This window comes from Syngnathoides biaculeatus, chromosome 16, assembly GCF_019802595.1.
Source record: "Syngnathoides biaculeatus isolate LvHL_M chromosome 16, ASM1980259v1, whole genome shotgun sequence".
Taxonomy (NCBI): Eukaryota; Metazoa; Chordata; class Actinopteri; order Syngnathiformes; family Syngnathidae; genus Syngnathoides; species Syngnathoides biaculeatus.
The window spans coordinates 15,041,163-15,054,935 of record NC_084655.1 but is presented as its reverse complement, the minus strand read 5'-3'; the positions used below and the strand labels follow the sequence as shown (position 1 = coordinate 15,054,935).

General features: G+C 46.2%; 1 protein-coding gene across 1 annotated transcript in view; it reads right to left on the bottom strand.

Moving 5' to 3' along the window:
* tnrc18 (trinucleotide repeat containing 18) overlaps positions 1-13,773 on the bottom strand; it is a 54,189-nt gene continuing 40,416 nt past the window's right edge. The window contains exons 21-30 of the mRNA XM_061845715.1: positions 12,921-13,062; positions 12,709-12,826; positions 10,869-10,944; positions 10,514-10,622; positions 8,657-8,773; positions 7,158-7,304; positions 3,446-5,145; positions 3,124-3,360; positions 2,919-2,993; positions 1-2,387 (exon numbers count right to left, since the gene is read on the bottom strand). Of these exons, the coding sequence (XP_061701699.1) occupies positions 2,181-2,387; positions 2,919-2,993; positions 3,124-3,360; positions 3,446-5,145; positions 7,158-7,304; positions 8,657-8,773; positions 10,514-10,622; positions 10,869-10,944; positions 12,709-12,826; positions 12,921-13,062 (2,928 nt within the window). The 3' untranslated portion in view covers positions 1-2,180. The remainder of the gene's footprint in view (positions 2,388-2,918; positions 2,994-3,123; positions 3,361-3,445; positions 5,146-7,157; positions 7,305-8,656; positions 8,774-10,513; positions 10,623-10,868; positions 10,945-12,708; positions 12,827-12,920; positions 13,063-13,773) is intronic.

Genomic DNA, 13,773 nt, shown 5'->3' with positions numbered 1-13,773 from the left:
TCTTTCTCTCTCTCTCTCTCTCTCGCTCTCTTGCTTTCTAGCAGCTAGCTCCCAGTGCCTGTCAGCAGGCGCGAACGATTGTTCAGGGGGATAAAAATAAGACGTATGCAAATAATGTACACAACAACAACAACAACAAAAAGGTCACAGCAAAAGCAAGGCAAAGAAAAACGCACACACACTAAGCGATAACACAAAATAACAACATGATGGCGGATAAAAAAAGGACACGTTGGGGAATGAGGGCGCGCATGTTGGACCCTGTAAGGCTGGGATTTGGATGAAGGCGGGGGGCCCCAAGAGAGACTGGAAGGCCTTAACATACCCAAGAGGGTTACAATATGAACACGTATGTGTGTGTGTGTGTGTGTGTGTGTGTGTGTGTTGAGTGTGCGGATGAGAGCGTTCCCTCTGACTCACTCTCACACAATCATAAGAAAAGTGCTTTTAGCAAACATTCATAACGGGCACTTCTTGTTGCTTGGTGTGTTCATTCAGTGTGACCCGCATTCTCGAATGGGGGTCACCTCGCTGTACCTTGTCAAACCGCAAATATGAACAAAACTAGCAGCATATGATCAAAACGTTCCCGTATTTTAACAAACGCGCACTTTTACACGCGACTTCTGGTTTTCGACTGGAAACGGTAACAAAAACTTTAAAGATGGTCAACGGAACCAGAATCTTAGCATAATCTTCCGATACAGGCGCTAACAACACAAATATAGATAACGGTTTCCTGTTTGGCCACCACAAAAGGGGGCCGTGATGGGTGTAATCTTAACAATTTGGCACAAATCCTTATCGTTATGGCGATAAGGCCTGGCCGGGAAATTACGGCCACCGGTTATTCCTCGGCACAACATTCAGCAGCTGAACTCTTAAAAAAAAAAAAAAAAAAAAAAAAAAAAAAAAACGGTCAAAATAGGCACGTTGAAAAGTGGGATGGGGGAAAAATCAAAGTGTGGAAATGGGTACAATACTTGTGTGGGTGGGTGAGTGGGGGGGGGGAATGGGGTCAGGGGGCTATGATAAAAATTCCAGTTAAAAATACCTTGACCCCGCCCCCTCAGTCAAAAACTTGTTGAAAGTGCGCTCTTGCGGTAAACACTAAGTAGAGGCCCAAATGTGCTTGAAAGGGGGCAAAGGATGAATGCATGATTAAAAAAAATATATATATATATATATATATATATATATATATATATATAGGTACATTAAACACGTACAGGTTGATGATGCGTTTACAACCTGGGGGAGAAAAAGTGTGGGGGGGGTGGGGGAATCCATGCCGCGCCCCCCGTTTGTGCAATCCTTTCGGGAGGGTGCCCGTTTATTCTGTATTCCACGTTTCCCAGAACGCGGACAAAAATCTATTGCTTTTTGCTTTCTTTGCTGAGACTCGGCGACCGCTTCGAACCAATTTCAGGGAGGATTTGGCTTTTCGGGGAAGTGCTTTTAAAAAGTATATTTACAAATCTACTTTGTCTCTCTTCTGCCTGAGTGTCCATCGGGGATGGTGGGGTTGGGGGTGGGCGTGGGGGTGGAGTTTGAGACAGTGTAACCTGCCCGAGTTTGGATTGTCGCGGGGGCCTGTGGGGGGGGTTGCATTCAAAAGTATTTTTCCATTTGATTATTATAAGTGCTCTCTGCTTGGACAGCAAACTGGAGGGAGTCCACCTCTCTCTTATCGTTCTGTGCATCGCTTCCTCTCTTTTGCGTCTGTCGCTCCTGCTGTTCTCTAGATACATCGAAATGACTCAAGACACGACTGTAACATCACCACGGCAACATCGGAAATCATCACAACCTCGCGTCGTCGTTCACATTTCGTTAAAGCTTCTCGACGGTTTTACCTTTGAGAGAGAAAAAAAAAAAAGTACTCTATTACGTGAAAATAAAACACTCATATTTGCCTCTATATAGCTTTCTGTTACACGGGAGTATTTACACAAGCGTGGTCGGAAAAGTCGATCCGAGCGTTTGCGTGTCTTTGATAATGATTCGTGTCTACGTGTGTACTTTTAATACTGTCTGGAGTGGACCGTCCGTGTATCGAGTCGTCAGTAATGAACTTGGAAAATATTACCGGGTGGGTTTTGACTGCTGGTCAGGGTCACAATTTGGTCGGCGAGAACCGCAAGCAGGTTAGTGTCTCTTTTTTTTTTTTTTTTGCCCGCTTAGCAGATGACTGGAACGCCGTCCGTGTTGAAGATCATTCCCGTGGTGGGCTCGTAGGTGCCGGCCAGGTAGTAGAGGTCCTCGCTTTCGGCGTAGCGGCGCGTGTGAGTCATCTGCTCGTACTCCTCCACGCCCACCACCAGACACTTGTGACTGACGGTCTGCACGTCGTTTTCGTCACTGTGCGACGACTGGTACAGGGCCCGCTGCAAACAGGCGCAAAGGAGCATGTTGACATCAAGATTGATTTCATTTTGATTTCGTTTCTATAGATTGTCGTTAAAATAGACCACTGAAAATAGTGTAGTGCTGAGCTATCCTTGTCACAGTGCTTCTGTGACACCTTAGTTTAGTCTCGTCATAGTTTATGTTCCATAGTCAAGTCCTAGTTCATAGTTTGTCTCCTAGTCATCAGACCTTGCTTCACGTTTCTGGATCCTGCCTTTGCTTAGCGTTTCTGTACCTCAGCCTTCTCGAACTGCTTACACCGTGTATGACCTCCGCTTTGAACAAAAACTACGTCTAACGTCATGTCCTCGTCTTGGAGTCCTGCATTTGGGTCCAGCCCCCGCTGCAGGATCGTGACAGAGGCGTTCCAATCATGCACGCTTATGAAATTGTGGCAATTTGCACTTAAGAGCCCTTGAAAACGATTTGTGATTGTAAAAGGGCAAGTGTTCAGGAGATAATCATAAATCATCATTAAAAAAAAAAAAAAAAAAAATCCAGTTTCTTACCTCCATGAAGTCTTTTCGTTGAATAGAAGAATGCAGAGCTGCTGGCAAAGTCTGCCCACATATTTGTTCCCAGTTCTCATAAGGAAGAATATTTCACAATTAGAAGAAAAATTCCAATAAATCTGCAAAACCTTTTAACTTAATAGCAGTGTAGTTCCAATTTTCATACTAGCCGATTTATCTTTCCATTGGGAGCTCTTCCTACCTTCTTGTCCGTCAGTTTCTTGCCAGGGTTGGTCTCCTCCGGGTGGTAGAACCAGTTGACCCTGACCACCATGTTGCTGCCCCACGACTCCCACATGCTCTGGATGCGACCAATAAAGGGCAGGTTGGGCCTTCCGGCGGACAGGAAGACGGCGCAGTCGCCGATGCGGATCATCTCTCGGCCACGCACGATGGCCTTGTAGAAGAGCTTCTTGGCCTTGCCCTTCATCCCCCGTCTCTGTGAAGGAGGATTTCCACGGAGAGGCGATCACAGAGTGGAACGAGAACTGCGGCGGCTGATTCTGCGCGATCAAACTGCTCACCTGAGTGGGCTTCCCGAACCACTTCCACAGCTGTCTGGCCGGAAGGAATGCAGAAATTTTAGGCCTGTTCTCCACACTGGGAAGCCGCTGGCGTTTGGCCAACTCCTTTGTGGTGGGGAGGTGGACCCCCTCTTTTCGCTTCGGCCTCCCCACCTTCCCCTCACCTCCGCTGGGCTTCGGTTTAGGAGGACGCCCCCTTTGCCCGGAACCCTTGCCGGTGGCCGGTTTGGCTATTTTCACCGGAGCAGTGGGGGTCGGAGGGGTTGAGGGACAAGAATGGGAGAGAGGAGACGCCTCCTCTTCCTCCTCTTTTCCATCGGCCTCCTCCTTGACATCCACCTCTTCCTCACGCTGCTCCTCTTTCATGTTGTCCTGTGCCGCAGGCAAAGGAGAGACGGGCCCCAGAGGAGGGGTCGGGGTCCTCTCTTCGTCAGAGCTGCAGGAGGAGTCATCTGTCGAGGACGAGGACGATGACGAAGACGAAGACGACGACGAGGATGAGGAAGAGCCGGAGCAGGACGAAGAGGAGGAGGAGCAGCTCGAGGTGCATTTCTTCTTCTTCTTGACATTGCCTTTGCCGCTTTCTTCTTCTGACTCAGAGCTGCTGCTGCTGCTGCTGCTACTTGGAGACTCCTCCTTTATCTTCCTCTCCTTCCTTCTGTCCTCCTCCTTCTGCTCTTTTTTGCCTTTCTCCTCCCTGGCCTCGGATTCCTGCCCTTTCTCTTTAGCCGGCACTTGTGCAGCGTATGCGGATTCTTTGTCGCGCAGGCCAGACTCGCACTCGGGACCTCTCGGCTTGGATTTGAGCAGTTTCTGTTCCGCTGCGGCCATGGGGGTGGGATCCCGTCTGACATTTTGGCCCTCTAGCAACATCAGAGCCTTGGTCTTTTTAGTTTTGGGCGAGGTCACACCCTCGTGATCAAGCTTGACGAGGGGCTCGGCGGCCATGGGCTTCCGCTTCATCGGCGCGCCCATGTCCCCGTGCCTGGAGGCGGGCTTGAGTCTGGACATGGAGTTGGGCCTGGATGACAACTGTTCGGGTGGCATCTTCAGTTTGGGCCCAGAGAGAGTAGCTGATGGCGGTCTAGGAATCAGCGAGGAGCTGGATTTGCCCGCTGACAGCCTCGAAACTGGGCTGGGAAGGAGAACAGAGCCGACTGGTCTGGAGCTGCCGTGACGGTCCGAGGCGGGTTTGCTTTTGGCTGTGGATCCAGATGGGGACCTGGGATTTGAGGACAGACTGGGCTTTCCTGCACTTGGTAATGCAGTCATGCTGGGTCTGGACACCGGCCTATTGGATGTACTGACATTGTTGCTGCTCTCTCTTTCTCTACGTTGGCCGTTGTATGAGGTCAGATTGGGCTCGCTGTACAGGTCCACAGTCAGGACCTTTCCGTAGGTGGATGGATAGAGTGAAGAAGATTGCTTAGCTTTAGGTTTCCCTACAGGAGCTGAGGCTGTCTTTCTGGGTCTTGCGCAGGTAGGACTACTTGAAGTGGACGTGATGGAAGTCTTGTGTCCCGGTTTTGCTTGTCCCCCAACTGCGGGCCGTGCGGCAGGCCGGGGCTTCTCCTGAGTTGCTTTCTTGACTGACGAGGCCCGCTCCTGGGCTGATTTGGCCAAATCCTGGGATTTGTCTGCAGCCTGGGTGGAAGACGGAGACTCTGTTTTCTCCTTGCAGTCAGGGCTCAAGGAGATTTCTGGGCGTTGGAAACAACAACACAACAGTTTAGCTTCAGTTGAAAATATCCACCAATCACTCGTAGGACCTGAAATTCCAAGATGTCGACAGGTCAGAGTCACCAGGAAAGCTACGAACGGCGGCATTTGCTCTAAAAACTTGACTTCAGTGCCAATCGAACATTATTGCTGGAACAGACTAGTTCATGTGCTTCAAAAATGGATTAGCTATGGAGAATTTCCGAAACATTTGAAGTGCTCATTTGTTTTTTGTTTTTTTTTAAGAAAATCCCATGAAGATGGTGCCCACTTGTAACGATTTGTTTGTCATTTGGAAGTCATTCGTCACTCCCAAACACAAATAGAGAATCAAGATTTAGAGGGAGAACCCGAGCCCTACTTATTTTTCTGGACTACTTCGCTTGCGTTACGTTTCCACTTCGTTGGTGGCGACCACAGCAGCCATGGAAATGTAAAGAAGCATGATGGAATTTTGGCTTTTTGTTTCTCTGTATATTCAAATCTTGCTAAGTTTTCTCACGGTCTCTCAAGGTGTTCGTGAAAGGCCATGTTGGGACGAGGTTGCTGAGTCCCAGACCATCAAAGGCATTTTATGTTTCAACCCGCGTTTTTCCACGGATGCCAGTACATTCCCTTCCAGCCCGTCAAGTACTGATGGACTCGCTCAAGTTCTGTCAACGCTTTCTACAGAGGAAAATTAGACGCCAGCGCATTTGTTAGACTGCCAGAGTCAAAATACAGTGAGAGGCGGCTTCAGGGCAACCCACGATCAGATAATCACCAATAAATGATTGCCAAACTGATTCGCTAATCCAGCGTCATTTTGCCACGTTCACCACGCTCTGCTACAGCCAACTAGGCTCCTCACGTGCACCCATGAATACGGTTGCAAATCTTTGGCTCGGTGAAAGATCTTGCCAGGCATCCACGGGCAATCGCTAAAAGTCACGGGAACGTAATCTAAGCGTCGCTTCAGTTTGCGTTCGTTGGATTTCCTGTGCCTTTAAACTCTTGATCACCAGCCTCGTGTTTACCATTTAAATCGGGTTAGCGTGCATGACAGACACGACTTTTGTTTTTGAATCGAGTTTAGAGGGGCAAATGATGCTGCGCTACAAGAATTCCACCTGGGCGGCATGCAACAAATCTTAAGTAGTTGGTTGTCTGTGCTATTTATAATAAGCAGATGAAATACACAATAACAACAACAATAATAATAATAATACAATTGCAACATTGAAAGTAATTTGAAATTTGAAGAAAGATATTTTTTCTCCTTTATTAAGATTGCAATTACTGTTACACACAAAACTAGTCATTCTCCAAATAAAAGGGATCTAGACAAAAAAAAAAAAGGAAAATTCTCAGCATCAATAGAATCCAAACTTATCCAGCTACGTACTTATTTTGACACAACAATGAAACCTTTACACAGGATCTTGTCAAATTTTCACAGTGCCACGTTGCGACTTTTGCAGTTCCCAAACCAGCAGGAAAATGATGAAAAATTTAAAATGTGTCCAATCTGCTCAGCCTTGTCATATAAGAGATTAAAAACTGCAGCAGCCAGCACAAAATGTGGTTTGAGCAAAAAAAAAAAAAAAAAAAGACTAAAGTGATCATGACAGCATTGATCTGATGATTATAGGCTTTTGTTTGTTTGTTGATGAATATGACTCATCAAACTATGACATAATGTTGTCTAGTTCTATTTTAGCCTTTGCTAGTGAAACATTACGTTTGTTTCCATTTATCTTACTTAACACAAATGACGCTGCCATTTGTCCTTAATGGATTTTGAAAGCACTAAAACGGAAAAACATTTTGTCCATCAAGAGCATTAAGGCAAATTATGTGAAATTAATGTCTTTACTAATGATTTCATGCAACTTAGTTTTACGTGAGAGGAAGGTTTCTGAAGTATTCATTATTGTCGAATTGTACTCATCCTAAATCTCAGAGCAATTTACGTTCTGCAGTTATCCAGCATTTTGGCGTCAGGTCGGCTCACCTGGTTTGGGTTTGGGCTTGCGACCAGGTTTCCCCTTGACCTTTGGAGCACTTTCATCGGCCTTGGCCTCTTTGCCCTCCTTGCTGCATTTGCGCACCCTCCTGCGGGAGCAACTGGCCACCAGAAGTGCGGGGGACGGTTCAGCGCCTGCCCGGGGGGGGGGCACACAACCGACAGGATTTAGGCCTCATGCTTCCTGCGTGGCACCACATATTGTACCATACCGGATGAATATTCCATATCACGATTACGGTGACCAAAATGATCAGCGCTATTGTACTGCTAGATAAATCCATTTGATTGCAATTTATCAGTAAACCACAAAGGTTTTATCACCAAATCAGGACTACAGAAAATGTCAATTTTTAGAAGACATTTAGCACTCTATGATCTTCGTGACAGCCCCCACCCCGATTTCATTCTCTTACAAAGTGAAAACATAAAGCATGCCAGAAGCCCCTGAGCTGCAAAAAATTATTTTAGCTCCTGGTACAGTAATTTGTCATTGAAAATGCTTTTAGTTCTAGTCAACATATAAAAATGTTGTCTTTTAAATTGCCAGATTTTAATGTTTGTATGCTTTTTTAAATTTTGTATAATGGAGCAGTAATCTCAATTCTATTTCCACTCCGTTATTTTTGTCACATACACTTTTGCAAAATGGGTCGAAGGGGTTGGCAAGGAAGAGATGACACACGCGTGCTTGAATGCAATGCAAGACGTCTCATCGGCACGTTGGGGAGAGGCCGAGGTGCTCTTTAATGCCACTGCCCAATTCCTCTCCATTTTATCTTTAGCTTAGCAAATATACACAGCGACGAAGCTCAAGTCAATGTGCTTAAGATTTAAGCAGATAGCACACGTATTTGTTTTTGTTCATTAAAAAAAGAACACATTTGGAGGCTGTCAAGTTAAAGTTAAGGCAACAGGTGGTGCTGTCACCTGTAACCTTACAGCCAGCTCGACCAATCAAAGGCCTGAAGGAAGCTATTTTGAGTACAAGGGAAAAAAAAAAAAAAATCTGTGCATGTGTGTGCACGTGCACAGAAGGTAGCTGTCACATTCATGTGTACTGAAGTCAGCAAAACACAACTAAAAACAGGCAGACAAAGTTGAGGAAAAAAATATCTATCGATGCACGTAGGAACTGCTGTTATTAAAAGTTTTATGAAGTCAGTTCATGGTGACCTGACACAAAGTTTGTGCGGACACAGAAGGTTAAAATGCAGCAAAAAAACCATGTTTGGGACACACACGCTCACACACACATCTTGCAAATAAAAACAGGCGTGACCTAGGGCCCCCTCAAGCTGAAAAGTAAACCAACTTTTGTGTTTTACAGCCGCAGAGGTCACGTGAAACCCCAACGGGCGACTGTGTAAACAAATGTCCTCTCTGTCAACCGGCAGCATTCGATTTCTCCCGTTTCAAGCTCGCTGCTCTGCGTTGAAAAAGGAACAATCGTGCATGAGCAGCGTGTAGGTAAATGATGCGCTCACAGTGGATCTTGTAGTCCGGAGGCAGCAGGCGGATGTGGGAGAGGGGGATGCGTCCTGTGTCGCCGTCGTCAAACTCCACAGTGATGAGATCGTCGTTGTCGTCGATGTCGGAACTTCCTGTTGGGTTGAAAGTTGAGCAACAGTCTCAATTTGTTTACCATTACATGGTACTGAATATTGTTGCCTGTATTTTACTATTTAGACATATACCGTAATTCCCGGCCGACAGAGCGCACCTGGTTACAAGCCTCACCGAGTACATTTGTAAAGGAAATACCGTTTGGTACATACATACATACGCTGCAGCTGTGTAAATGTCGGAAGGGCTCACATTGAAACCCACATTGAAACATGAGATATTAACAAAGAAAGACTGTACACAGAAAGAGTTTTAACGCTAGCGCGGTGATAATGCTAGTGCTAACACTAGAGCCGTGCTAACGCTAGTGCTAATGCTAGCGCCGCGCTAAGGCTAACAGGGCCGGTTAACCCATTCGTGGGCAGCATCCTATTTTGGGGACATCATGATTTTCACACATTATATCCTTCAGTATGTCAAAATATGTAAGTGTTTTAATCTGAAGCCCTAATTTGGTATCAGGAGAGGATAACTCATCGGTCAAAGTTAGCACAGAGTTATTTCCATTGCCTTCCTGACCCAACATGGCCGCCTCAAGTACACATGGAGCGTTTTCCAAGAGAAGAAATGTTTGTCTTCAAAATGCTAATCCATCAGTATTATTAATGCATAAGTGTCGTTCCAGAATAAGAATTAATTAATAAACATATCTCTAGAAATGATAACATACCTGTCCCAGTTTTGGGACACTCCCCGCGAGAGGGTAATATTTTTTACCCTTTGTTTTATGCTTGAAACAAAAAAGAAGTGTTATTTCCTTGATTGTGGCCTGTTAGGAGACTTTTATCTTAAGGCAAAAAATTGCCACCCTGCCCATGCCAGTTAATATCACTGAGACACGCCAGTAAAACAGCGGCAACACGCTTGCACAGCGCTAACGCTAGCGCAGCGCTAACAGGGCCGGTAAAAGTCACTTCCTTGACACATACTGTATATTCCAACGGTCTCATTCTTACCTTTTCCACTTGAGTGCCCCCTTGCGGCCGGTAGAAACAAAATGATAGGTAGAAAACACAAATTCGCCGCATCCCCGCATAAACCGCAGGGTTGAAAGCATGTGAAAAAAGTTACAGCTTGTAGGCCAGAAATTACGGTGAACTAATCCAGTGAGTTGAGAAGTAGCAGAATCTTCACACCATTTAATCTAAGGGGAATTCAACTGCAAAGTAGTTTTTTGTCAATTGCTCAGTTCCTAAATTGTCTCCGTGCATAATTCGCCATACTTTCACTCCACCGTTATGAAACCGCGGGAATGTTTCTAAAGTGTGTGTGTGAGGGGGAAATGCACACTATGTCTCATTTAAGTCATTCTGGCTTGTGTTAGGTGTAAGGCTGCCTTAAATTCATCTGGTTCATGTTTGATGGCAACGGAAAGGCTTTTACAGCACTTTCAAGGCCAATTCTTGAAGTTCTACACGGCATACGCTGACAGCTCCTCCCAATACGGGTAATGTGATGAACTGCAAACTACAACCACAATCATAAACATGTCATATTGTCAAATAAAAACCTTCCTGACAGCTTGCTTTGTGTACTGTATGCTAAATTTACAATTGCGTATGACTAATATCAGGTAGAGTACAACAATACTCTGTTGCATTGAAAACGCCCAGTTGGTAGTACACATGTGTCCACACAGCCCGCTACAATTAAATTGTAAATTGAATATGACTCACGGCGTCCGAGTCGCGTTTGCGTGCGTGGGCGCGCTCACGTACCGTTGACGACCGTGCCGGGATAAAGGCAGCGGTACTGCTGACTCCAGTAGGCAGCGATGCGGGTGCCCTCGGGGAGGTAGCGCACCGACGGGGGCTTCACGTCGATGATCTGAACAGGGAGAAGGAGGAAGGACTTCAAATGTCAGCGCAACGCCGAGGGTTTCTTACCAACTTCGAATGAGCTTATTTCATCGAGACTACTGAGACCGAACTCGAATAAGCCAGGGCCGAGACCTCGGGGAGGTTTAGCGCATGTGGCCGTCACATGACGTATGACCTACTTACGAGTCATGCATGTTTCATGTTTCACTCGCGCGTCGCTGCAAGGCTGCCAATTCTCGTGTGGTGTACTCACGGCCTCCTGCAGCAGTTGCTCCAAGCAGTAGATGTGCGGCCGGTTCCCTCTCTCGCCCTCCACCACCACGCTGTAGCTGCAGACCACAAAGACACCAAGGTCAATGCGCGCAAGACAAATGGACGCTTTTCTGTCTGGGATTTCGTACCGAGACCCCAACATGCATCACTTCTGATCCATTTTCCTTCAATTAAGTGGAGCTGGTTGAGATTTAGCATCACATTCAATACATTTTTTTTTTTTTTTTTTTTTGAGCAGCGTACTTCAATTTCATTTGGTCGCCTCTCAAGAAAAGAAACCAACGGCGTTATTGATTTCTTCTGACATTTTTTATAATAAATTTCTACTTTGAGATATTTTTGTGTGGCACGGTGAATCAGTTGGTAAAGCGTTGGCCCCACAGTTCTGAGTTCCCGGGTTCAATCCCGACACGCCTGTGTGAAGTTTGCATGTTCTCCCCGTACCGGTGTGGGTTTCTTCCCGGCACTCCGGTTTCCTCCCACATCCCAAAAACATGCCACATTATGATGTTTGTCTCTATGTGCCTTGCGATTGGCTGGCAACCAGTTCAGGGTGTACCCCGCCTCCTGCCCGTTGACAGCCGGGGTAGGATCCAGCACTCCCAGGACCCCCGTGAGGATAAATAGCTAAGAAAATGGATGGATGGAATATGATGAAGCAATTAAAAGACAACCGTGACTACATTGTGGCCCGCGACAAAAACAGGTTTTGACACCCCTGATCTAGAAAATTTACGTCTGGAAAATGTCCCTTTAGAGGTGACACAGGTGTACACTTTTGGTACCGGTGCCATTGCAACCTCAGTGACACTCGAAGGGTTGGTCCAGGGTAGGCTCCAGCACTCCCCGCGACCATTGTGAGGATACACGGCTCAAAAAATGGATGGATGGATATTTTTGCACGAACTCACGGATCCGCGGTAGTTTTGACTTGATTGTTGCACATTCCTGCAGAATATTAATCCTGATTAAAAAGGGATTAAGTCGAGTTTTATTTTAATTCAACCATATTCGATTTGAGCAAAATAAAGCAGATGGGTTTTTTTTCCCATTTCAGTTGGTCAAATGCTCTCATTGATTTGCTTCCAGTGATTAAGATGTTAAGAATTGCACACAAGTGAGTAAGTAAAAGTAAAGTAAAAATGAAACAGCAAGTAAAAAATATTCTTGGTAAGATTTTGTGTTTTATAGTACATAGTGCAATAAATAATATGATGAGGAAGATCCATCCATCCATTCATCCATCCATTTGCTTAGCTGCTCATCCTCACAAGGGTCACGGGGAGTGCTGGAGCCTATCCCAGCTGTCAACAGGCAGGAGGCGGGGTAACACCCTGAACTGGTTGCCAGCCAATCGCAGGGCAGATAGAGACAGACAACAGTCGCATTCACAATCACACCTATGGGCAAATTTAGAGTGTCCAATTAATGTTGCCTGTTTTTGGGTTGTGGGAGGAAACCGGAGTGCCCGGAGGAAACCCACGCAGGCACGGGGAGAACATGCAAACTCCACACAGGCGGGTCCGGGATTGAACCCGGGACCTCAGAACTGTGAGGCGAACGCTTTATCAGCTGAGCCACCGTGCCGCCATGATGAGGAGGATTCCTCGCAAAATGCATGATGGGTAAGTGACAAACAATCATGGATAATGGAAAAATAATTACGACACAGAAAACGTTTCTACGACGTTTTAACGCACCCGCACAAATGAAGCATTTTAAAACAGGCATTTCAACTACATTTTAGACACGACAAAGCATGCATCCAATAAACAGAAAAAACAAAGTGTAGTCTCTGTGTAAATCTTTCATGTACTCACATATCAGGTGAGTGTACTGTGTTGACGTGTCCCGCGTACAGAAGTTGGTCATCCATCGGGATCAAGACTCGAAGTCCGTCCGCCAGAGAGTCTTTGTCCAACACGCACTGCACCGGCGCTGCGCACATCAAACCCCAATTACAGGACATGAAGACGCACGCGCGCACGCAGGTTCTCGTGACCCGTGACGGCCTCGGCGGGTAAACGCTGACCGGGTGCGGAGGACGTCTCGGGCGCGCTGTTGCTGCGGCCCGGCAGGAGCTCGTCCTCGCTGAAGCTGCTGTCCTGATTGGGCTCGAAGTCCTCGTCGGCCGCCATGCTCTCCATCAGCCGGCTCACTGCTCCTCTGGACTGCTGCAAATTACGCGCGAGGCCTTCACTTTTTTTTCTACTCACAGATTAATTCCCTGATTGAACTTTACAAAAAAGAAAAAGCGAAATGGGTTTCTCAACTGCCCTTTTATTATTCGTATTATTTATATCGGCTGGCTACACAACCACTTGAATAATGTAATTAGATTCAATATAAGAGCAGTGTGGGTGTGTGTGGGGGAAAGGGGGGGGGCAATCATTTTGATAGGCACAGCTTATTATTGAGGGTGCAGTTTGCATTGATGCAGAACGGCACCGCATCGTACTGAGAGATAGTTTTGAAATTTGAGTTGCCACATTTAGCTACACGAGAGGGGGAAAATAATGTCAGTATGCACAAGGCGTACTACACAACTGCAAAGTACAAGCCTCGCAATGAACAAGTTAATAATCTGTCAGAAAGATTGTGGATGTGATTAGATTGGGCTCACTGTTGTGGCAAGTCAGTACGTTTGAACTTTTTTTTGCTACACTTGTGGTGAATTGCAGTAAATTTTAATACTTATATGCTTTCAAGAAAATTCCCTTCCAAACCACTAACGTCCTACTAACGCTTTGGCAGTCTGTCCCATTTACACGATTTCTCGAGATTTCTAACAGATGGACGAAACGTCACAATCAAGTCCACACAAGAGGCTGACTTTCGGTCTCCGAGGCAAAACGGAAGCTATTAAGCTTTTAACTGACTCAGAC